The sequence below is a fragment of the Acromyrmex echinatior genome, chromosome 3, assembly GCF_024713525.1.
Source record: "Acromyrmex echinatior isolate Ae372 chromosome 3, ASM2471352v2, whole genome shotgun sequence".
NCBI lineage: Eukaryota > Metazoa > Arthropoda > Insecta > Hymenoptera > Formicidae > Acromyrmex > Acromyrmex echinatior.
Genome location: NC_141854.1, coordinates 3,602,112 through 3,627,578, shown reverse-complemented (window position 1 = coordinate 3,627,578; position 25,467 = coordinate 3,602,112). Strand labels below are relative to the sequence as shown.

General features: G+C 36.1%; 2 protein-coding genes across 3 annotated transcripts in view; both read right to left on the bottom strand.

Annotated features, from left to right (window-relative positions):
* Window positions 1–703: 703 nt before the first annotated feature.
* LOC147910126 (THAP domain-containing protein 2-like) lies at window positions 704–1,828 on the bottom strand. Its single transcript, XM_087404185.1, has 2 exons — window positions 901–1,828; window positions 704–829 (listed from the first exon to the last, which is right to left on the bottom strand). Exons 1-2 carry the CDS (start codon window positions 1,051–1,053, stop codon window positions 710–712), a joined length of 273 nt encoding a protein of 90 aa, XP_087260311.1. The 5' UTR covers window positions 1,054–1,828; the 3' UTR covers window positions 704–709.
* A 122-nt stretch (window positions 1,829–1,950) lies between these two features.
* Window positions 1,951–25,467, bottom strand: part of N (neurogenic locus Notch protein) — a 294,834-nt gene continuing 271,317 nt past the window's right edge. For both annotated transcript variants that reach the window (XM_087404178.1, XM_011070344.2), the window contains 6 exons: window positions 13,433–13,976; window positions 12,103–12,633; window positions 11,359–11,591; window positions 9,340–11,158; window positions 7,246–9,023; window positions 1,951–6,554 (listed from right to left, as the gene is read on the bottom strand). In XM_087404178.1, coding sequence (XP_087260304.1) covers window positions 5,461–6,554; window positions 7,246–9,023; window positions 9,340–11,158; window positions 11,359–11,591; window positions 12,103–12,633; window positions 13,433–13,976 — 5,999 coding nt within the window. In that variant the 3' untranslated portion in view covers window positions 1,951–5,460. The remainder of the gene's footprint in view (window positions 6,555–7,245; window positions 9,024–9,339; window positions 11,159–11,358; window positions 11,592–12,102; window positions 12,634–13,432; window positions 13,977–25,467) is intronic.

The window sequence follows — 25,467 nt, the reverse complement described above, 5'->3', positions numbered from 1 at the left end:
CTCTCGCACAATTGATAATGATCTGATTGGAATCGAAACGTTGTTTGTATAGTTCTTATATTTTATTTAGTGCTTAATTATATTAGACTTATTATATTCAATCTTTTTCTTATATAATTCGTAGCCTATAGTTCTTAATACAATGTTAATTAATGTGATTATATTACTTAAAATTTTTATGTTAAATTGAATATTCAATATTTCTTAGTGGAAAAATGACAATTTATGAGTAAGTGACTAAGTAATGTAAAAATAAAGTTAAAAACATAAATTAAGTTTAAAACATAAATTCTAAAATGAATAAATTGAGTGTTAATTTAGAGTGTGTTATCACAAATATTAATTACACTAAAAAAATGTACTTTTACAATTTCTTAAATAAACTGTCAACATTACTTTTTTGTGATCATTTTTTTATATAATGTCAGAGTTATTTTCTAATATATTCATTTTGTGTTAAATTTGAGTGGACAGTTTGGAACATATGAAATATATTATATTCAACATAAATTTTTCAATGGTAAATATTAGCAAAAATGGTTTAATAGTTGTCATTTAATTTAGTGGAATATAACATTTGGATACATAAGAAATAAATGATGAAATAAAAAATTAAAAGTCGTACATAAAGGATATGTAGAGATTTATCCAACCACTAGACATTTCAACTATATTCAACATATTTTCCTAAGAAAATAAAACACATAATTTATGTAGGCATACTTTCCTGTGTATTCTGAAGTTCACCAAATACAGTTGGAACAGCATCTTTTTTCAGCATATGCTTGCCGGTCTTCGATTCCGTCCACATTTCTGCATCAAAATATACCTGGAATAATATACAATCTACATCGTTTAATAATTTATATTAAAAAATCACAAAAACAAATTCTTACTAACCTCACATAACACCGAATTATCGGATGGAGTCCAGTCTTGCCGTCTTGTGTTTTCAGCCCAAATTTTTCTTCTTTTTGGGTCTCGTGGAAAGCGACACATTTTAAATCCTTTTTTGACAGAGTTTGTGCAGTAATCTGCTACACAGCCAGACATTGTAGCTCTAATGTATCAACAAATAAAATAAGTTAAGTTATAATGAACTACACAAGAAATTCACGTTTTTATTTTTATTCAAATAAATAGGTCTGTTCGCATTGCATGAAATCCCCAAATATTTGTACTTAATATGAGGTAAATACAATACATATTTTGCTTTAAAAAGAGAGAAAGCGAAGATGTCGAGTGCCAAAACTGCAACGACGAACAGACTTTATAATTCCACTGCAATCCATACTCATATATAACTCATCTCTACTTCTCAATTTAATTAACTCGCCAAATTAAAATGAGTAAATAAATCACTTACCTCTGACGGCTCAGACACATGCAAAACTCATTGGAAATACTGGCTGCGTTCAGTATATGGTGAAAAGCCAGTTCTACATTAGTTGCAAGCCGATCGCAAGTTTATTGCGACAGCCAATATGAAGCGTTGATTTCAAAATGCAAGCTTCAGATTGGCCGAGGTTTCTATATGTATATTTTTAAATTAATAACATAATTTTTTAATACTCTTCTCTAAATGATGAGATTATGCATTTTTCGAGATTTATATCATTACAATTACTATTTTATTATTATATAATCAATGCAATGGAATATAATTGTGAATAAAATATTTGCTGCTTGAACTATATGTTGTTTTATTGAGTCATTGTTAGATTTTTTTGGACATAATGCGAATAATATTACTAAGTAAATTTTTTTCAAAAGTATTCGAAAATATGATATAGTATCAAATATCATTATTATTGTACTCTTCCAAAAAATTATGTATTATTGACGTATTATTATTATTATTATATAACATATCTAATTATAAAAGAACTTTTTTTGAAATAAGGGATACAGTATGAAGCTCCTAACAATAAGACGCCAAAAAAAGAACAATTTTATTATGGATGTTAGATTATCTTTATTATTACATTTGTGTTTAAAAGACATAACTTATTTATAAAAATATGGGAAGTGGGGCAGAATATAATAGGACCGAACAAATCCTTAGTTTGTTTATAGAATAATTAATACTAATAAAACTCAGTACTTTTTACAAGTTACACAGAATAACAAAATCTAGTAATAATCGGTCAGTTATCTACCCTATTGTAAATAATTGTAAATTATTATAGCATAATACTTAAGAATTATATCGCATTTTTAACACAGAATGCTGGTGTATCAGAGAGCAGTTGCTGTTAAATTTTGAACACATGGTAAAATCGCTTTTGCTTGCTCAATAATTTATATTATATATAATATCTACGTATTGCTAATTTTTTTTTTAACAAATGAATCGAGATTGCAGATCTTTATTCAATATTATTTAGATTTCGTTATCCTTTTAAAAATTGTACTTTTAGTTGCACTTTTGTGCGATTGATTATTTCACTTGTGAATTTTATAAGAGAATATATGTATGCATATGTGTGTGTATATGTATAGATATACACGTACATGTACACGCATACATATATACATATATGTATATGTATATGTATGTATGTATTTTGTATGTACAATATATGGATTTGTATATAGTTTTGTATAGTTTTCTTAAAATACTTATTTCTCTATACAGAAAATATTCTTTTTGTCTTTCTTCTCATTTTTATTACTTAACAAAATCTACACAATTTTGATGATATGCAAGGCAGTTCTAAAGATATGTAATTTGTTATAAAAAAGTGATAGTAGATAGTAAAAGTAAAAAAGTATTATCTCTCTCTGGAAGATGTATGTTCATAAAGCAAGCACTGAAATTGCGTTGGATTCATAATATGCTCAATGATTAGAGAAAAGCTCCGTTACACCGTTGTATGTAATTCAAAATTGCATCAAGGACCACGTTTCTACAGCAATCCTTAGTGCAACAGCAAACTGCATACAACATATAAAATATGTTTATATGATAATAATATAATGGAGACATGTGATTATTTATGCAGTACGTCTTATGAAAGTATAGCAATATAGCTAAACTTATACGCATAGTGTATAAAAAAATATGTAAAAACAGTTTGTACAAAAATTCAGGAAAGAAAAGATAATTATATAAAAGTACTTAAACAGTAAAAGATGAGCGAATAGAAAAGATGAAGGAGTATTTACATTTACATTTCATCTTTCGACATAAAGTTAAAACAGAACCATTCTCGAATTTCACAAACAGATCGTATCGATAATACCAGTAATCCTCTTCGTATAACATACGAAAACATGTATCACTGGCAACATATTGCAAAAGCGCGCGCACGAACTTTCTTCATCCCGCAACAATAGTTTATTCTCTTCTCTCTCTCTCTCTCTCTCTCTCTCTCTCTTTCTCTCTCTCGCTCGCTCGCTCACACACATGCACGCATACATATTTCCTCTTTTTATCTAACTATATTTATTTCTATTTTGCAACAATGTTCATGATGCGTTGTGATTACACATTACGCGTATCGTCCGTATGCACCGTAAGTGTACGATTACATTAAAAATGCTGTTTTGGCTTTGGTAGAAAAGAGATCAGAGAACCGTCCTACTGCTCCGCGCCGAGTACTTAATTTAAGGCGATCAATACACCTAAACATTAATATTAATGATTACGCTAGCTTGTTTAGTAAATGATTTTTCGAGGGATTTAATAGCGCAAGTTGAAAGAGTTGAAAAGGAGGAAAGGAAGAAAAGGAAAAAAAGTTGGCGCGCCATACGCAATGGAATGTCTATGTATGGAACGATGCTCCGCAAGCTGTAAAAGACAAGTTCTCTGAAACTCCTGTCAACCGTACAAATTATAAACATTGTCTTTCGCCTTACATTACATTACGTTACATTACATTACATTACATTACATTACAATACATTACATTACAATACATTTAATTACATTACATTACATGTTGCCAGTACTAGCTGACGTTTCAATTATATTAACTAGTAATAAACGTTTAATCTATTTAGAGGCCATTTGGAAACGCTGCGTTTCTTCCAATATAATTTAACAATAGATTCATCCGTAGGACTTGCGTGCCTTATACTCTACGGAATTTGAAGGCACAATTCTTGACTTATTTTCCATAACTTCGTATTATGATTGCAGTGAAAATTGTTTAGCAGTTATCGTTTAAGAAAACGATTAACTGAAAAATATAATAAGGAAAAAGAAAAATGAGAAAATTCACATGCAATTGAATTAAATAGAGTACTGCACATTAATTACATATATAGTTGTCTCCGTGGAATAACAGACACAGCAACGCTAATGATAAATCTATTGCAGTATGTACAATTATTATAGAGTAGCAAGGTCTCGTTCCCTTACTTATTATTGTCCATCAGAGGTCTTCACATTGGCAAGTCGAAGGCACCGTTTATTCATTGAGCTGTGTATGACGCCGCGACGATAAAATTCGATAGATATCAAAAATATACTAAATACATATATTAATACATGATTAGTCAAATTCTCTGTACGTAATTCATTATATAATTCTGCTATAAACATTTGGAAGGCCATTATCAACTACTTTTTATAAGTTGTGCGATTCTCGTAACTTTCCTAAACATTATCGTCATATTAGAGAGGCACAATCGGTTTTGTAATTTGAGTAAGTCTAAAGTTAACGCCAGACTGTACAGGATTTGTGATTCGTCTTTCATGCTTCATAATAGATTCATATTTGTTGTTTGCAAATATTAAATATAAATATTATTAGCAATTTATTGCTTGCAATAGTGTAGCTGTATACACGAATTGACATGAATCTTCAGTTCGTAATGATTTGCGTACTTTAATTTGCGAACAATTATTCAGCATGTGTGATAAATGACAATTCGACAGATCTGTCTCTATTTATCAATTTTAACGGAACTAAAATCTCGAATTATGAATAGCGTATAGTCTAGCATTAATTTTATAACATTTCTGAAACTCACTTTCACTTATACACGCAATATACATATATATTCGTTCGTATATATTCATATGCATCAGTGTTAGATAAAATGTATTGATCTGATTAATAAATATAATCAATAATTAAAAATGGATTTATATTTAGTAATATAAATAATGCATACAAAATAACAAATGTGTAACTGCAAAACTCTTTTATTATTCATTCTCAACACTGATATCTATTAACATATAATAATCGCGGCGAGAATGCATTTTTTTTACCGTAGTAGCTCTATACCGATACACACACATACACACAAATAAACTAAAGAAAAATAAAAATACCTTCTTGCCACTGATCCATTACGGAAGAGCTCTTCGTTGTTAACGTTTTCCTTCATCCTTTTCGACGTCTAAACGCTTAAATTCGACGAGCTAATCACAGTTCATATAACTTTCTACTTTCTTTTCTTTTCACGACTTATTCGCGTGAGGAAGAAAATCTCATACTATCGGCTTCATATGTAGATCGCCTCGGAACCTTTGTTGCTTTGGTGAGCGCCGCCAGCACCGTAGGCGTTCGTAGGCGAGGCCATGCAATCGGACCAGTCGCTGTTCGATCGGGGCGAGCTCGAAGACCAATGACCAGGGCTATCCGGCGATGGCGTCGGAAAGCTCTCGGGCGCTTGCATGAGATGCTGTGGCGTAACATCGGGTCCGGAATGATGGGACGGCGGCGTCAAGTACTGATAGTATTGTTGCGTTTGTTGTTGTTGCTGCTGTTGCTGCTGCTGTTGTTGCTGTTGCGTGCTCTGCTGCGGCTGCGGCTGCTGTTGCTGCTGCTGTTGTTGCTGCTGTTGCTGTTGGATCTGCTGCTGCGTTTGCTGCATTTGCTGCTGTTGTTGTTGCTGTTGGCTCGAGGAATACGGTAAATTCTCAAAGTCAAAGCCCACTGGCGGCATGCTGCCATGTTTCTGATGCGTCGCCTGCCGCATCGCAGCGATATGAGTTGGCGAAGTGGGCAACGACGGTCTATTCTTCGCTGGCGACGGCGAACCCATGTAGCTTGCTTGCGGGGAAAGAGTCATGTTGGACTGCACCGAGTGTGGTGGCGATTGATTACTATACGGCGGCGACAATGTGTTTACCATGCCCTGTTGCTGCCGCTGATGCGGCGCTAGGAGCTGGTCGTGAAATGGCAGCCCGTAGTTGCTGGTGAAGGTATCTAAGCCGAGTTGTTGCAAACCTTGCATCGATTGGCTTTTGATGCAATCCTCATACGGTGGCGGCTGTTTCGCTGTCGTAGTGTGAGCCACCAAGGGTAAGGCGTTGCTGTAAAGGCTCGCGCTATCATACGGGCTAGTCGGTAAATTGCCATCGGCACCTTCTGCTCCCTGTGGAATCTCCTGGTTTGGGGGTTGAGCACCGCGCGGTTTAGCTGGCGGTTTCTTCACTGATGGTTTTCGCCTTACCATCACCACCGCGCCGCCCTCTGACTCTGGACTGTTTGGGTTTCCCGTACCTGCTTTTGGCCGCTTCTTTGACTTGGCTTGCTTCGGCGCTGAGCCGATTACTGTGGGGTGCGTGATTAATTGTGGATGATTTGAAGAGCCTGGAAAAGAAATAATTATGTTACATAATAATATCAAAAATGTTTTATTATTAATATATTCTGTGTCGGGCTAACTTTAAATTAATTGACTACTACGCCGCGCATGTCATTGATGACTTTGATGACCTCCACGGTATTTTTGTTTTCGTTTGTTATATTTGTTAAGAAACATGTACTTCGTAATGGTTAAAAAAAATACAAAAATTATTATAAAGAAGAAAGCTTAATGCATCACTAAAAAACATATATATTATAATGTATCCATGTATGATATAAAAAATAATTTTATACAACTACTTCTTTTTATAGTCAAATTATTAAACGATCTGAACGGAAAGTTTAGCGTAAGACACTGAAATGATGACATGGAACGTGTAGTAATGCCTCCAATCTTTTTTAAAATAAGATAATTAATATAACAAAGACTTTTAATAAAGCATTGATTTTATCCTGTTTACATATATATATTTATTTGTATGTTTATTATATGTTTATATGTATATATTTAGCACAATTTTTTAAATATAATGTATAAAATAATTATTTGTTCAAAAAATTGTTTATATGGTTTATTATGGTTTATATAGTTAAATCAGATATGAAAAATAAAAATCTATTACATTAAAACTATTAAAATAATAATTCTTAGTAAAATTTATTATCATTAATAAAATATTATAAAAACGCTTACCCATGAGAGGACCATTCGGAATGACTGTAACCATCTGCGGCGACCTTGGCATGTGCTCATCAAGTAGTCTGACAATATCATGATGCAATCTCTCACTTGCGACATCGCGAGGTAACCGATCCATGTGATCGGTGATTTCTCTGTTAGCAAACGTATCTAGCAATGCTTTGCATGCTTCAAAGCTACCCTCACGAGCCGCTAAGAATAATGGGGTTTCATCTTTATCATCTTGAGCGTCTCTGTTTGCACCATGCACTAACAATATGTTTACAGCGTCGACATTGTTGACCGCTGCGGCCCAGTGTAGCGCAGTCTTGCCGCTATTATCGGCTGCATTGATGTCGGCATCAGCGTTAATGAGGTCTTCCACCATTCCTTCAGTAGCCAAACGCGCCGCTAGTATTAGCGGCGTGGTACCATCATGCATTCGCGCGTTCAAATTTGTCGCCCGATTGCGTAACAGAATTTGGAAAACTCCCATAGCGTCAGCCGCGACAGCAGAGTGCAGCGGTGTACGACCAGTGTTATCCTGTGAATTAGCATCGGCGCCCGCATCCAGCAACCTCTTGGCCGCATCGGCCCGAGCGTAACGCGCGGCCAGATGTAGCGACGTCTCACCACTCTTGTCTGTGGTAGCATTTAGATCCGCGCCTTGGGCAACGAGATCAGCGATTACTGCCGCAGTTCCGTCACTCTCATCCTCTTCCTCGCCAGTGTCGAGTCCGCCACCACGTACCGCCGCTACCATCAGTGGTGTCATGCCACATGGCCCACGCGCGTCCACATCCTGACCATGCTCGAGACTGGGCGGTGTCAATACACCGCCCGCGTCCGGCCGTCGTATCTCAGCCGCGTCCAGATGTTGCTGTGTCCACATACGCGGCTCAGTCTCCTCGTAATCTGTGATGACGGTATGATCACTTGCGTAACCTGGCTCGATGGCACGCATCCGTTTCGACGGAGGCAGATCAGACTCGTCATCAGACCACTGAGATTGTATTCGAGCACTTACAACATCCATGCTCATGCAGTTCACTGATGGTTGTTTATTCAAGTTACGCATTTCCTGACCGTCCGGACCGCGCCGACGTGACCGGCGTCGCTGGCCACTGCCGCTACTAGTCCTTAAGAAGCCCTCTGGGAACCATGTAACCCCAACAGCACGCTTTCGCTGTGCGGTTACCAGAACGCCCACTAATAATCCACCGAGCACCACGATGACCACACCGATGAAAACATATTTATAATTCGTTGGGTTATCCGAATAATCCGTATTTTGAGTACCTACGATACTACGCACTTGTTCGATGGGAAAGTTTAGCGATAGTGGTTGCTTCAACGCCGCAGCGGCCAAATATTCGGCCGCCTCGTTCGCTGATGAAAAACATGACGTGCCCTGAGCTAGAGTGCATTTGCGATTGTCGATCTCCAGAAAAGTGACAGCACCTTTTCTATTGGAAGGAGTCGTCAGTCGAGTATAGATGTTAAGCAACTTATTTTTCTCGGGCTTCCAAGGATATATCATTTCATTGCCGAGTTCGTCCGTCTTAACGCGAAGCGTTGTTCTTAGATAATGGCCAAGGTCACGTAAGAAGGTTGCGATGTTAGTTCGGAAACTATCCACGTCCATTCTCACAGCTATGGATATGACGCCTTCTGCCAATGACGGCGGCTCCTTATCACAATCGAGACCATCCCAGTCACATTCTTCGTTGTTACAACCATAATCGCAATGGCCGTTAGCATAATGCTTTCTGCAGTATGCGTCATAGATCGGGCTGCAAAAATAAATGATATAATAAATATAAAAATGTTACACATATAATTATAATTAATAAACAGTTTGTAAGAATTTTTTATTTAATATATTCGTAATAAAAAAGAATAAAGAATAAAAACTTATTACGAGAACATATATCACAATGTTATAAATATGCTTTGTGCTAATAAATAAAAAAATCATTAATAGAAGAAATAACTGCAGTATTAACAATTTTAATTTATTTTATAATGCATATATTAAGAGCAATGAGCATCATATTATAAAACATACAATGTTTAATTAAGAAAAGAAATTTAATTAAAAATACTTACTTGCAAGGGGGAAGCTTCGGACCGCAATCTCTGCCGTCGTACAGACATTGCGGATTGTTGCAGACTTCGTCGCACACGCCGTTCATGAATAATTTCCAGCAATCCACAGGCGCGGTACAGTTGCGCCATGGATTAACGCCCAGCGAGCAATCGTTACCGTCAAACTCACAAGCCAAACGATTGCATTCTTCGTCACAGCGTCCATTATTGTACTTAGCCTTACAGTCGTTTTCGACACATTTCTGACGTTCGCGTTCTAAATTAATATCACTCATGTTTTTGGGTGTATTGCCAAATATTCCACCAGCATAATTTGAATCGTACGTATCGCAATTCTTGCCAGACCATGTGGGAGGACAGTCACAAGCGTAGTCACCAATTTTATTTATGCAAGGGGCATTTTGCTGACATGGGTGCCTATCACATTCATTCCAAGCGTCGAATTCACAATGCATACCGGTTGTACCTGGCAAGCAGTAACATTTGTAACTATTTCCGATGATACGACATGTGCCGCCGTTCTGACATGGTTCGGAGTCGCAGTAGGAACCGGCGAATTCGCAATTGGTGCCGTGATAAGCATTATTACACATGCAAACGTGTCCATTGTGTTTGGCCATGCAAAAGCCACCATTCTGACATGGAGAACTATCACAGAAATTCATTCTGACTTCGCAGTGGCGACCCATATAACCTTGTTTGCAGTTGCAGTGGTAATTGTTGACTAATTGTACGCAGTCCTGTGTACCGGGCGAGGTACACGGATTCGATAAACACTCATTAATATCTCCTTCGCATCTTGGTCCGACGAAACCAGGCGGACATTTGCATTCGAAGCCACCCACTTTGTCAGTACAGGTACCATTATTGTGGCAAGCGGTCATCGTGCAGTCATCAATGTTAACTTCGCATATAAAACCAAGAGTACCGGGTGGACAGGAACATGTAAAGTTGTTGATTAGATCATGACAAGTACCACCGTTCTGACAAGGATTTGGTCGGCAGTCGTCGATGTTGAGTTCGCAATTCTGACCTTGGAAACCTTTGGTGCACTGACACTGGTACGAGCCAATGAGGTCCTTGCAGGTTGCGCCATTCTGACATGGCGCCGAGTCACACTCGTCTATCTCTTCCTGACAATAAGAGCCAGTGTAACCATCGAGGCAGTGACACCGATGACTATTGCCTATGTTTTCACAGGTGCCGTTGTTGCAAAGACTGATCTCTGGTACGCCTTTCCGTATGGCGGCATCTTTGCACGAAACCATCTCCACGTCGCATACCTTGCCAGTCCATCCGGGCGAGCAATTGCAATGATACTTGTTCATGTGTTGCACGCACGTTGCCTGATTCTCGCATGGATTTTCAGCGCACCAGTCTACGAATTTATCGCATTGCTTACCCGTGTAACCATACGGACAGTGGCATGTGTAGTACTGTATATGATCATGACAAGTAGCACCGTTTTGACAGGGTGAGCTATCACATTCATTGATACGATATTGACAGTTCGAGCCTGTGTAGCCAGTCTTGCAGACGCATGTATAGTTGTTAATACCGTCGATACACGTTCCACCGTTCATGCAACTACTGTCCGTACAGTCTTCGTCGTTGGTTTGACAATTAATGCCAGAGAAGCCAAGTTGACATTGGCACGTGTAGGAATTAACATATTCCTTACAAATGGCACCGTTTTGACAGGGTTGCGACAGGCATTCGTCGATGTCAATTTCACAGTGTTTGCCACTAAAACCGTCAACGCAGAGGCACGTGTAATCACCGACGCCGTCTAGACAGGTGCCGCCATTCTGACAAGGAACTGTGAACAGAAAAAGATTCTCTTTGAGTGTCATACGGCGACGTTTATTAAATGCGTTTAATATAATCCATGCCATCGCGCGATAAAACAGATGACGCTCTATGGACTCGCATTAAGACTCTTAAATGAAAGCGAATGAAGATCTGCATCTGTAGCAAGTAAGGAAAAAAAGCAAAGAACAGCCGGTGGTTCGTACTCACATGATGCACAGTCATCGGTATTGATGATGCAATCACGGCCCTCGTAGCCTTTCGCGCACTGGCAAAAGTAAGAGCCGTTGGTGTTCATGCAAGTGGCACCGTTTCTGCACGGCGACGTCATCACGCACTCGTTCACGTCTTCGTCGCATAGCCTGCCCGTATAACCGACCGTACATGTGCACGCAAAATCGAGGAAGTTCGATGATGGGGAGCATTTTGCCCCGTGAAGACATCTGGAAATGACACAGCAACGTTATAAAGTCGTTCTATCATGCGGATCATTCATGAAAATGTGTTTCATCGAAATTAAGAGACACTCTTAAGGCTCGTGTTCTTCGCTACAGCTATAATTCAATGTGATTGCAATGAAGAAATTTTAAAGGAATTGTATGATAAAATCACAATGTTATAAATAAGCTAAAGTTCAATAGCGATTTTTGTACAAGCGAAATTAATTTAAAACATAAATTTATTTTATGTCGTGTTTTTAAAAAATGATTAAAAATATGTTTTTCTTTAAAAGTGATAATGTCCTAAAACTTTACAATTTAAAAAATGTATAATAATTCTATACATAAAATCAGTTCTATAATATTTACTAAATTCGATATAATTTTGTAATACTCTGAATATTACGCTCCTATTGGAATATAATAATCCGAAGAGCAACCTCAAAATTTCCCTCTCTGCACAATATGCACGAGAATTTAGCTATCCTCATAAAATAGGAAAGAAAAATCATACTTGTTCGGTGAGCACGGATCCAGCTTGTCCTCGCAATTCCTGCCAGTGTGGGGCAGCTCGCAGACGCATTTGTAATCGTTAACGAGATCGATACAAGATCCACCGTTCTGGCAAGGGTTGTTGGCGCAGTCGTCGATGTTGGTCTCGCAATTGGTGCCGGTGTAGCCGGGCAGGCACTTGCAGCTGTAACCATTCAGATGGTCGTTGCACGTGCCACCGTGTTGACAGGGGTTTGAGCCACATTCGTCGATATCCGCCTCGCACCTCTTGCCACCGTAACCGGGCAGGCAATGGCAGATAAACTGGCTCACCCCGTCTTCGCAAGTACCACCGTTTAGGCAGGGCGAGCTCGCGCACTCGTCCACGTCGCTCAGACACCTGGCGTCGTAGTAACCACGTGGGCAATCGCATTTGAAGCCGTTTATCAAGTCGACGCAAAGACCGCCGTTCGCACACGGATTACTTGCGCATTCATTTATGTCGGTTTCGCAGTGTTGGCCGGTGAAGCCGGGTTCGCATTCGCAGGAGTACCTAAAAGATAAGAAATTGAGTTTACTGAAAAATGAAAGAGAGCGTACGTAGCAATACGTTGATACAGTTAGAGGTTTTAACTAAATTGCATCTGCATTCGGATCACTCAGTTATTTAAGGTAAAACAATACATGCTAGATTTGCGAAACATTTATGGGGTATATTTAAATTATCATTTCTCAAATAACATGCGTATTAAAATCGAAATACAAGATGTTTTATGTTCCAATTTTAGACATGCGTGCTCTCTCTTCTGTCTAGATATTATTTTTAATTAATATGCTTTATTAATTGATATAATTTATTACTATTGTTCAAAAAGGTTCATTTTTAATGAGAGTAAAAAAGAAAATTTCATATTAAGTTACTTTTAAATGTTATTGCACGTTGTAGAATCGAAACTAAGTAGTTCTTTTAATCCAATATTTTTGTCAATTTATCATTCGCACAAGATATATTTACATATTTAACTTAAATAAATATATCTGATCAATTCTGCCGAATTTTAAATCCAAAGAAAAGAATAAAGATAAGAATAAAGATATAAGAATAATTATGTAAATAAATGATGTATGCCAGTGCTGGAATTTACTTTTGGCCGATTTTCAGTTTAGTTCCTGCCTTTTAATGAAATGAGGAGTGGAAACCAAGCCGAAAATCGGCCAAAAATTATAAGTCAGTTTCACTGATGTATACCAAACATCCGTAGCAGTTTCTAAAGAGCTGTAATGTTTTAAAAGTTTTAATGAATTTGATCAAATGCACAATGTATGTTTTTTTTTATTTTTTTCAAATTTACCTGTTGATACCGTCGATACAACTGGCTCCATTTCGACAAGGATTGCTGTAACATTCGTTGACGTTGACCTCACAATTCTCACCAGATGTGCCTGGTCGACAGACGCATAGGTAACCGTCGATACGATCCTCGCATCTACCGCCAAACTGACACGGATTGCTCTCGCACTCGTTGATTTGCGTCTGGCACAGATTACCGGTGAAGCCAGGGGAGCAGTTGCAGGTGAAGCTGTTCTCGCCGTCGATGCAGATACCGCTACGACATGGATTCGAGGCGCAGTCATTGATGTTGGTCTCACAGGAGTCGCCGGTGAAACCGGCCGGACATTCGCATGTGTACCTTGCGATACCATCCTGACAAGTACCGCCGTTTTTGCATGGTGACGAGATGCAATCATCGATGTTGATTTGACAGTGGATGCCGGTGAATCCCTCGGCGCAGGTGCACTTGAAGGCGTTGATGAGATCACTACAGGTACCACCGTTCATGCACGGCCTTATCGCACATTCGTCTATGTCGATCTCGCATTGAGTTCCAGTAAAACCTAGAAGAAGAGAAGATTGTAAATATAATATACAAAAAGAGAGAGGACAATATATTATAAGATATAAGAAGTACATATATATACAAGGACACTAGCTGTCCTTGTTATAAGCTACATTTTAGCTGCGTTGGCTAATCTTTTCTCTATGTGTAGATACATCTCAAAAATAAAAATTTATTCTGCCAAGGTCAGATAATCAGGCAAATATATTGATAGATAGTCTTTATAAGTGACATGTTCGGATAAGTGATCAGGAATCAGGATGGATAAAGCCATCGTCATAACTGGTGCAATTAACGTTAAATTAATCAGCTATATCGATAGACAGGGATAGACATAGATTGGAGGAATAATTGCACACTCGATCAATCGACCGGATACCTTTTTTCAGTAGTTTTCTTGCTATGCGAAGTCAGGAGTGATTCTTGACGGGTAATAATCGCATCAATTATCAGGAATAATTGGAGGATAGCAGATGGCAATAATGCTGAAGAACAAAATCAATTCAACAGCTCTCATGCATGAGTATTCTACGAGGAAGATTGCAGATCGGCATGATCATTGCCATTAGATAAATGTCGCTTACGATATGCGTTAATTATGAGGAATTTAAAAAAAATATGTTTCAAATAACTGATAAAAATTAAAAATGATCAAAGCTGATATTATTAATATTGGTGTAACTAATAATATAACTAAAATAATCATAAAAATCAAATAATTAAATCAGTAGTCACTTTTAGTGATTCTTTTATCATTAATCCTCCAATATAATTGGATTTTAAAGGCACAATCAATTTTTTGATTGTAAATTCCGGTAGATAAATATAAATCTGTAAAAAATAAATAAGATACAATCCAATTTATATAACAGTAAAAACATGTGTAATGTTTACTAAGCTTTTACAAGTATATAATAATTTTTTCAGATTTTTGTGCAGTCTGGAACAATATAAAAATCTAAAATTCAAAGAGCCAGGTTGCAAACGAAGGGTGAAAATTTCACATTACTGACGGAAGGTTAAATTCATTATCAATATTTCAGTATCACATTTAGATCTATCAAATTTATCGCGAATTTATCAAACTGTATATTTACTTTTTTATGAAAATTTTTTTTTATGAAAATTGCAAATCCACGTATTTTATCGCACTTCCGCATAATATTCCTGCACGATCCTTGCATCAGGTAGTCTTAATGGTCAAGTTTCTTTGCTTTTGTCAACATTGTGAAGTTAATGCGTGTTCATTCATATACAAATTGAGCCGGGTGAATCTCTATTGCATCGTGTGATGCAAAAGAAGAAACAAAGAAGCGAGGAAACGAAGAAGAAAGAGTAGAATGGGGCACGCACGCGACGCATTCTCGCTGCAGGTGGTCTAATTATGTTATACTGAAGAATAATCCTGAAGTGAGGCAGCTGGTACATACGAGAATTATTTTCACTATATACGATCTTAGTTACATTTGTGAAACCCTAGTAGTGAGCTAGAAATTTGCTGAATCAATGTAACGAAGATGTGTCGTGCAATTGTATGTCCTTTTTAGAGTTTTAGAGAAGAAATATTTTTTGTTCACTTACTGACTGTCAAATTATATTTTACGTTTTTTAATTTCATGACATGTTTTATTTCATTTTTTAACTGTTTAATGCAGATTGTTATTTTGTGTTGATTGTTTTAGGCTCGTAGCCCTCTATTCTTTTCATTTATTTAAAAAAATAATAATTTACATAAGACAGCCTTATAATATTTGTAGTATATTGTGTATCTTGATGTTTGCAAAATCATACATCGATAATAAATTTTAACAAATACATATATGTAGATATTATTATAGAAAGAAAAATAATAAATTTTTCACGTACATTCAAAGAAAATATTTTAAACAAAAGAAACTGAAAAATTTAGAAAAATAACAAATATTCAGATCAAATATAAAATCAAAATATTAATTGTTTATGTTATATATAAGTTTTCAATTTTGAGAAAGTATCGATCGAGTAACCAGAAGTGATGAAGTTTTTTTAACCATCGAATGAACCGATCGATAAGCCGCTTATGCGTTCGATATCGGAGGATGATTTTGCAAAGCGGCATATAAGAAATCCCGTCGTCACGTCGATGCATCGCGACGCCTCGAAGAGCATTCTTTGATTCTCGTCAACCGGATGACGCGCGGATTTTTTATCATATTTACATTCAGTCGATATTTTTTTCTCCTTTGCTTTCGTCCATTCGCGCAGACAATGATGCAGCTAATTTACTTGTGAATGCACGTACGAGAAGCGGCGGATCCCTGTGGCTTCCTTTCGAATCTTAAGGTCCCCGTCCGACCATATGAATCACGCGTTACGTGTGGCGACGTATTATCGCTTGAATGTTATCGCAAATTTCGCAAGTCATTAATAAATTTTACAAGTGCAAAATTGTTTCATTATGCACAAATTCCGTAAATAATTTCTACAAGCTGACATATAGATTGCGAACTTCAGAAATCGATGGAACTTCTTATCTACTACCTAGTTTTCAGTTAATTTGAAAATAAGGTTATTTTTTCAAACAGATTTCTATTCTTTATAAATTCACTTTTTCATCGTATTCGGAAAACTCGATTTTCAACGATATCACTCTTCTTTATTCATTATTCAGCATTAAGTCATTTGAGAAACCAGCCCATCTCAAATATGCTCGCTTGATCGATGCTATAGAGACCTCTTGTTCTTGTATTATTTTAAATTTACATACAAATACGCCTGCAGGAATATTTGAATTATTAAACACGTTTCCAGACGACAGAGCTCGTCATAGAAACATTTTTCAAGGCCGATTTAATGCGCCATTGTCTCTCAAGAAATATTTCACATAAATGACATTTTTAACTGAACAAATTTCAATTTTTTCTTACACAATAATAAAATATGTTCTTGTACACACAATTACAAAGTTTACTCTGAAAATCTTACAAGAAACAATGTATGATCTACTCCATTCAGAAGAATATAGATGAATGAAGGGTTGTCAACACGAAGAGAACGGATACAAGCTGGTCTGAAAAGCCATAATTAATTTCAAATAAACCGCTTAATTTTCTCGATGCGGTGCTATTATTAACAGCTTCAAGGGAACTTCGAAGACATTAATTTACTTAGGGATTGCCGAGCCCGTTGAGAGATACGGGTCTCTGGATCGTGCAAAAGAAAGAACAAATATTCGGTCTAGCGAGAAATGTCTTTTTTTTAGCTTCTTCCGTATGCATCCTGATCGCTACACGCATCTGATTCAGTTCGGGAGCTGGTATTATCCTTCGTCGGACGACGTATCCTGCGATAGACGTTGCCGTCCACGCCTCTCTTCTAATATCCGTAATGCTCACTTGTCAATCCTTTCCGCGGACCAAATGAATAGCTGCCGATTCATAAATATCGCGTTGCATCGATACATCGGTAGTTCTCGGGCAGAAACTGGTTGAGTTCACTTTTTGTTCTGTACTGACTAAGATATTTATTAAGTCTAGACCGTGTGCGAGAGCCATCGAGCTCACATTTGCCTCCTAAAATTCTTTTTGCGTTAAGTAAATATATATAATTTCATATAACTTCTCATGATACCTTTAAATACATACGAGTATCTATTTTTTGTATTTTATATATATATATATATATGTGTGTGTATATACATAAAATATTTTTATATATATAAGTATATATATGTAAAATATTTTAATTATATTAAGTAATATAATTAAAATATTTTTTAAGTGCTCTAGTATGTAACTTTATAATTTTACATATATATATATATATAATTCAATGTAGATTAACTTTAATCTCGATTCAACTTACTCTTCGTCTTTTTCTAGTTCTAAAGATTAGAAAAAGACGAAGAGTAAGTTAAACCGAGATTAAAGTTAATTTACATTGGTGGAAAGGTTGGATTGGAAGAACATATTATAAGCAAATTATGTAATATAAAGGTCAATGATCGAGCACAAAAGAAAACTTATAGATAATTAAATTTCTTTGTGAAGCAAGATTTTTTTACAAAGAAATTTAATTAATAAAGTAATAGAAATGGTTTGTTTCACATTTACACTTTTAAACGTATCACAATACAATATTTAAAGTTAAAGCAAACGTCGAACAGTATTTTACAATCAAGTTAAAATAATAAATGTACGATTTTTATAGCTTTAACCATATTTGAGTAATTATTTATGTTTATGTGAGTTTATGAATCGGCAATAATTTAAAGATAACTACGATCTGCACGCACACATAGTCCATGTTTATCCAAACTAACGTTTCCATAACACGCACGAGTCGAATTGTATCGAATTTAATCTTAGCATCAACGCAGATCAATTCGTACGATCGAACAACGTACCAGAAACAATTTCCTTATCTGTCGAGTATCAAAGAGAGTAGAGGGAGGGGGAGATTTACGTGGGAGAAGCGACGCAAGATCATGCGTGCCGGAATGATGATGAAGATAATGACTCTTGCCGTTCTGTGCATCATCGCGACTGTAGAATCCGTTCCATTTGCTGTAATTTCGACACGGCGCTGATCCGCACGAATCAATTCCGGGTTCGATATCGCTTGAGCACCTAGCGGTACCGAGATTGTGGAGCAATGCGAATTTTCTCGGCTGATCACTGAATTCACCGAATGGATCGATACCTTTTCGAACGCAACGCGGTGGCACGCGAGGCGGCGGAAATGTATGTACCGATGCAGGTTTCTTTTTTTTTTTTTTTTAACGATGTGGTTTGAGTTTCCAAATCGATTGGCTGTTCGTCGGTCGTTTAAAGGTGAATTTTTTTTTTTTTCGAGACGCTTGCACAGTGCGAGATTGCAGAGATCGAGCAAGTAAAGCGTGAGCAGATAAAGCAGAATAATACAACGTGATTACGGGGCGAGGAACGGTACCGGCGAAGACAAGGAAGCTCGCATCGTACCGTAATTCTGATTCTGCACCGAGGCAGAACTCGGTGTATAATAAAGAAGCGGCATGGTTCGTTTCGTTTGATCTCCGTGCGGGATACGACGACTCTCGACGAATCGACTAGCTTGCAACATTGTCTATTGGAGCGCGATGGAGAGATTATAATCGATCCGATCGATCTGTACCAAGCAATTTACGTGGTACATGCACCAATTGTTCGCACTTCGTTTTTTGTTCAGTTCTATACTTTCTTTCTTTCGTTAGAAGCGATTAAAATATCATGCTGGTCATTATCACGTTATGGCGATAAGATTTTACGATGTTCATGTTTCTCGAATAAAAATGTTTCATAAAAATGTTTTTTAGTAGTGTGTAAAATATTTTCTTTAGGCAATATTTTATCCGATACTTTGTAAATGTTAATGTTTTACAATTTTACATTATCGTTTACCGTCTGTCTGTGTGTTCAAAAATTTGGTTATTCAATAGTTTAATGGAATCGATTAATATAAAATTAAATATATAATTAATATTATACATTAAATTCCATTTCAGCTGTGATAAAAAAAAAGAAAGAAAAAAAAATGATTAAAATTTCAACTGGATTGTCAGTCATTGGAAAAAGTGAAACAATCCTATCTACAAGAGTTCTACATAACAATTCTTCCAGAATGACAATTTAAATTCTGATTTCAATCCTTGACTCCAAAGTGTTCGACTCTGTAATGCATGAATCTACTCGGTAATCATCGACGCCCGCTAATGAACAGTTAATCCAGCCCATCGCTTGCACACGAGAGAGAAGCGTCAGAGGTGTACGCCACGGAGAATGCAGGCAAGAAAGAGAAAGAGAGGAAGAGAGGGAGAGAAAGCAAAGAGAAACCGATCTCTGCCTGTAACAGCTTGAACGCGCCGTCGGTGGTGTTGCGCACTCCCACGTTTGGCCAGGCGTGTTTGGATAATTGTAATCTATTGCCTCGCCGTGGTGTTCTCGTAGCGAGGCCTACGCGTTGATAAACTATGCGAAACCTAACCGTGGCTCGCAACTCCTCGCGAGGAGCTGCGCTGCTCACCATCTCTGCCTCTCACCCTGCTGCATGCGTATCTCTTTCTTACCTTTGATACGGTACGAATGCACCACCCAGTGAACGCGCTCGTACGCAATATGGACCGTAGCCTACACTGGTAGAAATGTTCTTAAATTTCATTAAATTTTAAGTTACACAATTTCAACTTGATTTCATGACATTACATCATAAATTTAATGTATTTATAATTAGAAAGTATATTTGTGTACAAATAAAAAATTTATGAAATTTTATGTATTTTTAATAAAATTTTATAAAAAGTACATTAAATTTCAAAAATTTTCATGAAAAATACATTCAATTTTGTGTATATATACTATAAATATACTTTTTAGTTATAAATACATTAAATTTATAATGTAATGTCATAAAATTAAGTTCAAATTGTGTAACTTAAAATTTACATACATGAAAATTTATGAAATTTAATATACTTTTCATAAAATTTTATTAAAAGTACATTAAATTTCAAAAATTTTCATGAAAAATACATTAAATTTTATGTATACGTACACAAATATACTTTCTAGCTATAAATACATTAAATTTATAATGTAATGTCACGAAATCAAGTTCAAATTGTGTAACTTAAAATTTACATACATTAAATACATTAAAATTTATGAAATTTAATGTATTTAATGTATTACATACATTAAATACATGAAAATTTATGAAAAATACATTAAATTTTATATATATATATACACACAAATATACTTTCTAGTTATAAATACATTAAATTTGTAATGTAATGTCACGAAATCAAGTTCAAATTGTGTAACTTAAAATTTACATACATTAAATGCATTAAAATTTATGAAATTTAATGTATTTTTCATAAAATTTTATTAAAAGTACATTAAATTTCATAATTTAATGTTCATTACATTTACGTACTGTAACTTGATTTTCAGTTCATAACCACGAGCTTTATTTACATGTAAAGGAAGCTCGTGGTTACATTTCTAACAGTGTACGGATGCTGTGCTCGAATCCGCGTGTATACGAGTACCGGAGCGAGGGCATACATCGACAGGGCTATTACGTATGATAGGGGCATCGCTCGTTTAAATTAGAAAAGCGATATCTCGTTATACGTGCAACGTGGCTCTCTATCTCGCCGCGCGAGGGAAAAGCGTTTGAAGCGTGTAAAGGGAGCAGTGAATCAGAACATTATTCACGGTTTTGAGTCATCGTCGGTGCAATAATTGCATATCGACATGAGTGAATATATAATTTCTGAATATGCGATTATTCTACCGAAAATCGTGAGTCAAAACGTTTATATTATTGATTTATTTAATTAAAGTTTACGCACACAAAAAACTAATGTTGGTTCTTATAGGCATTTTATCTCTTTGATTTATATTCTGGAGAACCTTTTTTCATTTTATTTTAAATTTGTTTATAAACACTATAATTTGAAATTTTCTTAAAATATAGTTTATTTAGTCGTAAAAGTAATACAGACGTCGTTATAATGTTAAGAAACTTCTTAATATTCACTTAACAAATTACAAATGAGCTTTTAGGAATTGGTGCTGTAATAATTACGCGTTTATTGCGATTGATCTAAAACAATCCTCTATAAATAATATATTTGTCGAACGTTTCAGCTAACTTCTAGCCGTCATCAGCGAATGTATTACATAAAATCCATAAAAATCTTCATCCTGTGGTTACACTCCGACATCAAATTTCTCAACCAGTTAATAAGCTGGATGATCAACGATATTTGACCTTAAATATAATAAATGAATATTAGAGTCGAAAAATATTAAAAAACTTACAGGAATTGCTGTGGAGATTCACCTTAGGAGTACGTCAAATACAAATTAGTCCTAACACCATAATTGTAACACAAATTCTTTTTCTCATGAATTAAAATTTAAGACAATACGACGATAATTAAACAAATATAATATATATTGTATAAGTCGGTGATATTTATGCTGCGGTGTCAATCGTCGTAATGAAAATTATTTTTAGTATTATTTTTAGTTATTAATGTCGATCAAATAACAAAAATATGAAAAATTAAGTAACTCAATGTCTTTGTTTTTTTTTTAAATTAATACCATTCTTTTGTCTCTTGATTTATCATTTCTGATATTAATCTTTTATTATAGTTGCGTTCTGTGTCTAATACTATATTTGAACGTTATTCCATCAAAATCATTAATATTATTCACTCATTTACAAATCAAATATTACCATCTTTCAAAAATTCGACTGTTTGGCATATTTAATACTAAACATACATATATATATTTCCCTTTTACATATTATTTTTACATTTCATTCGATCCGACACATCTTTGACCGTTGAATATTGTTTAATCATTAGCCCGGTATGACAGCATGATTTTCTCAATAACTTTTTCGTCTCCATCGGCGAAACGCGTATTATTGCCGCGAATGACCCGAAGGAACGTATCTCGCAAGCGCGAGGAATAGCGAGAGGACGTAAATTCAAACTTCATTCTCTACGCTACCAAGATTTGTGAGAGGATACGCAGCAGTTTCCGTAAGTGGTCCCTTCATGAGAGATCCACTCCTGGCCCGCGGCGGAAACCAGCGCGCTGCACGCTGGTATAACCTCCGAAGGAAGTTTAAAGAGAATTCCTGTTCCTTAGACTTTTACGGACATATTCTACGTAGAATACCATAACTTATTGCGTGATACATCCTGCGTGTCATTTACTGCTTTACCGAATATTCCATCGTTTTTCCATTCGACATTTAAGGAATATAATATTTCTAAAACTGTATACTGTACACCTAGATTAAATGATTAAGAATAAAAAAGTTATTTAAGCATGAAAAAGAATCGCGATGTGATCGTGAGGTACTTTCAACATCCTATTAATCTTCACTAAAGCAAATTCAATGTTGATCGAATCTTGTAATTACATTCCGTCGAGTGAAACGAGAGAAAAGATCTCGTTTGGTTGACGTAGGAAAAATATGATTTGTATCGCTTTGATTTACCATTATTTAAATGACCATTATATCAGATAGGATTTAGATTTCATTCGACATCTCAATTTGTTGTTATGATGCATTTGCGTTGCACGAAAGTCACTATTTCATAAGTCATAATTTTATATAATACATTAATATGTAAAAAATTACATATTTTTCAAAACTATACTTTCTCATCTTCATTGACAGATTAGACTTTTTTAATTTTAGTTTTATATATTTTATTTCTTAAGGAATTCCGTCTTTATCGTATCCTGGACATTTAATCTTTTCTTTGCGTATGCATTTGCTTTTCTTCCGTTTTGTGTACAAAAGTTAATATCTCCATAGTAAATTCTCAAGAATATTTAATGGGATTGCGTTTCTTCGCGAAAGCAGCAATTTGTCTTTAAATCCCGATTATTAATAATAAAACACAGATTACGTTTCTATTAACGGATTACTAATGATAAAACGCAGATTACGCATCTATCAACGGTATCGATAACGAGAAAGACTTCGAGTTATCGTGAAGCGCGAATGATCGCAGGTCGAGGGTCAATCACGGTCAAACTTGTGAGAAGGAAAGGCGAAGAAGGTGAGACATCGAGCACCTGCAAGTACTCGCTTGATTTTCGCGATTAACGGTCGCGGGTGCGTTGGAGAGAGGAAGCTTGACTGCTACCTGAGTAAGCAACATTCGCAATGTTGCCCTCTTCGTTCACCCTTCCTCGTTGATGCCGGTTCATGTCGGTTCTTCTTATCTGCCGCTCTATCTCTGTTCCTCTTACTTTGATTCTCGCCCTCATGATGACGTTAATGCGCGACGACATAATGACGAGTCGCACAGGCTAAGAAGTCGAATTGCTTGCGGTGGTAACGGCAGTGGACTGCGTTATTTACCGAATCGAATGAAAAAGAGGACCCATCAGGCCCCTCATCAAGGAAATGAGAGGACATCGCAAGATCGAAGTCCTCCTTCTGCTCGCAAAGCCGCCTCTTCGCCTTCCTCTCCTCCACCATCTCTCGCCTCCATCGTCTCATCTTTATCCAGGTTGCCTGTGGAAGGCAGCGCGGAGCCTCTCATTGAAGAAGGAATTCATCAGAAAAAAAAACTGTTGCTGCACAGTACACCGTAATGCACCAAATAAATATCGGAGCTTTACAAATCGTCCACGCTTAATTGCGCCGCCAAATCAGTCGGTTTAATGAGCTCGATAATTACGCCATGCCCGAGGGTATCGCTTTTCACACGCATGCCAAGGTACGTACGTGCCCTCCTTAATGTGAGATGCCATCAAATTTGAGCACCGACGTACGCGCAAACGGACAGTGTTACGCAACATGAGTTAACCCACGCATTAATATAGTCTCGAATCAATTAGGTTTAAAAAAGTAAATATATTAATTCGTCATTTACATACATAATTCGTCTTTTCAGATTCAAAATTTCTTTAAATTGTAGTAACCGATTAATTTTTTTACTATAAAATACAAATTCTATTTATGTGCTATGAAAATAACATTCGGGACGATCGCATTTTAGCATTAATAATAAATATATTAATCAAAATACGAGATGGTATTTTATTAATATATCGGAACCATTAGCTTTATTAATATTTTTTTCACTCGCCTGACACTGTTATTAAATTATCATTACATTTCTATTTTTACGATAATGATACGTTGTATAAGGATGGACGTGTGAGTATTCGCATTTTAAAGATAAATACTGAGATCAGTATCCAAAGATAATTATAGAAACTCCATCTCTGATTGAAATCGTAATTATATTCAGATTCATATACATAAATCTCCTATGATTGATGGGGGTCGTTTATAAATCTGTAATTATTAAAATATTCAACAATTCATTGTCGTTTCCTCTTGAAATGCTAAAACCAGAAAATATTTAGAGATCATAGAATTACGATTCTTCGTCAAAAGATAATTGATTATAAGTAAATCTCGGTCGAAAGTCGGCAGGCGAAAAATGCGCAAAGCCGAATTCTTCGTTATTCGTTATGAAACCGCGATTTACTGATGTGTCGTGTATACGTCGACTTAACTGTAAAATCTTTCGAAAGGCAAGACTTCATCTGATAGAGCCACGATTATTCGTCCGAAACCTGTCGACTGAAATCGCGCGCGGGAATTGACGCGGTGCCGGTCGAGTGCAACAAAAGGTATTAACGGTAGAAGAAATTCTTAATCGCCACGCAGTCATTTAACTCTCGGATGATCGAATTCAAGAATTTCGGATTCCACGCGGGCTTCAGAAAAACTCCGCTGCATCCTTGGTCGCCGCAAGACCGATGCCACGCATCGACGCGCAGAAGTAGATCACATTTTCCCGATTATAGCATATATATAGCATATATATAGCATATATATAGCATATATGTAACATATATGTAGCATATATATAGCGTCATGTACAACGTAGCTACATTTTTAATTTTTCACACGTTTCAATTGGTACTTAT

What these genes read in the sequence shown, in the direction of transcription:
- LOC147910126 (XM_087404185.1), bottom strand. Translation starts at nt 1,053, where the DNA reads ATGTCTGGCTGTGTAGCAGATTACTGCACAAACTCTGTCAAAAAAGGA. An exon ending in ATAATTCGGTGTTATGTGAG is followed by an intron (nt 830 to 900) that starts GTTAGTAAGAAT and finishes ATATTATTCCAG; the next exon opens with GTATATTTTGATGCAGAAAT.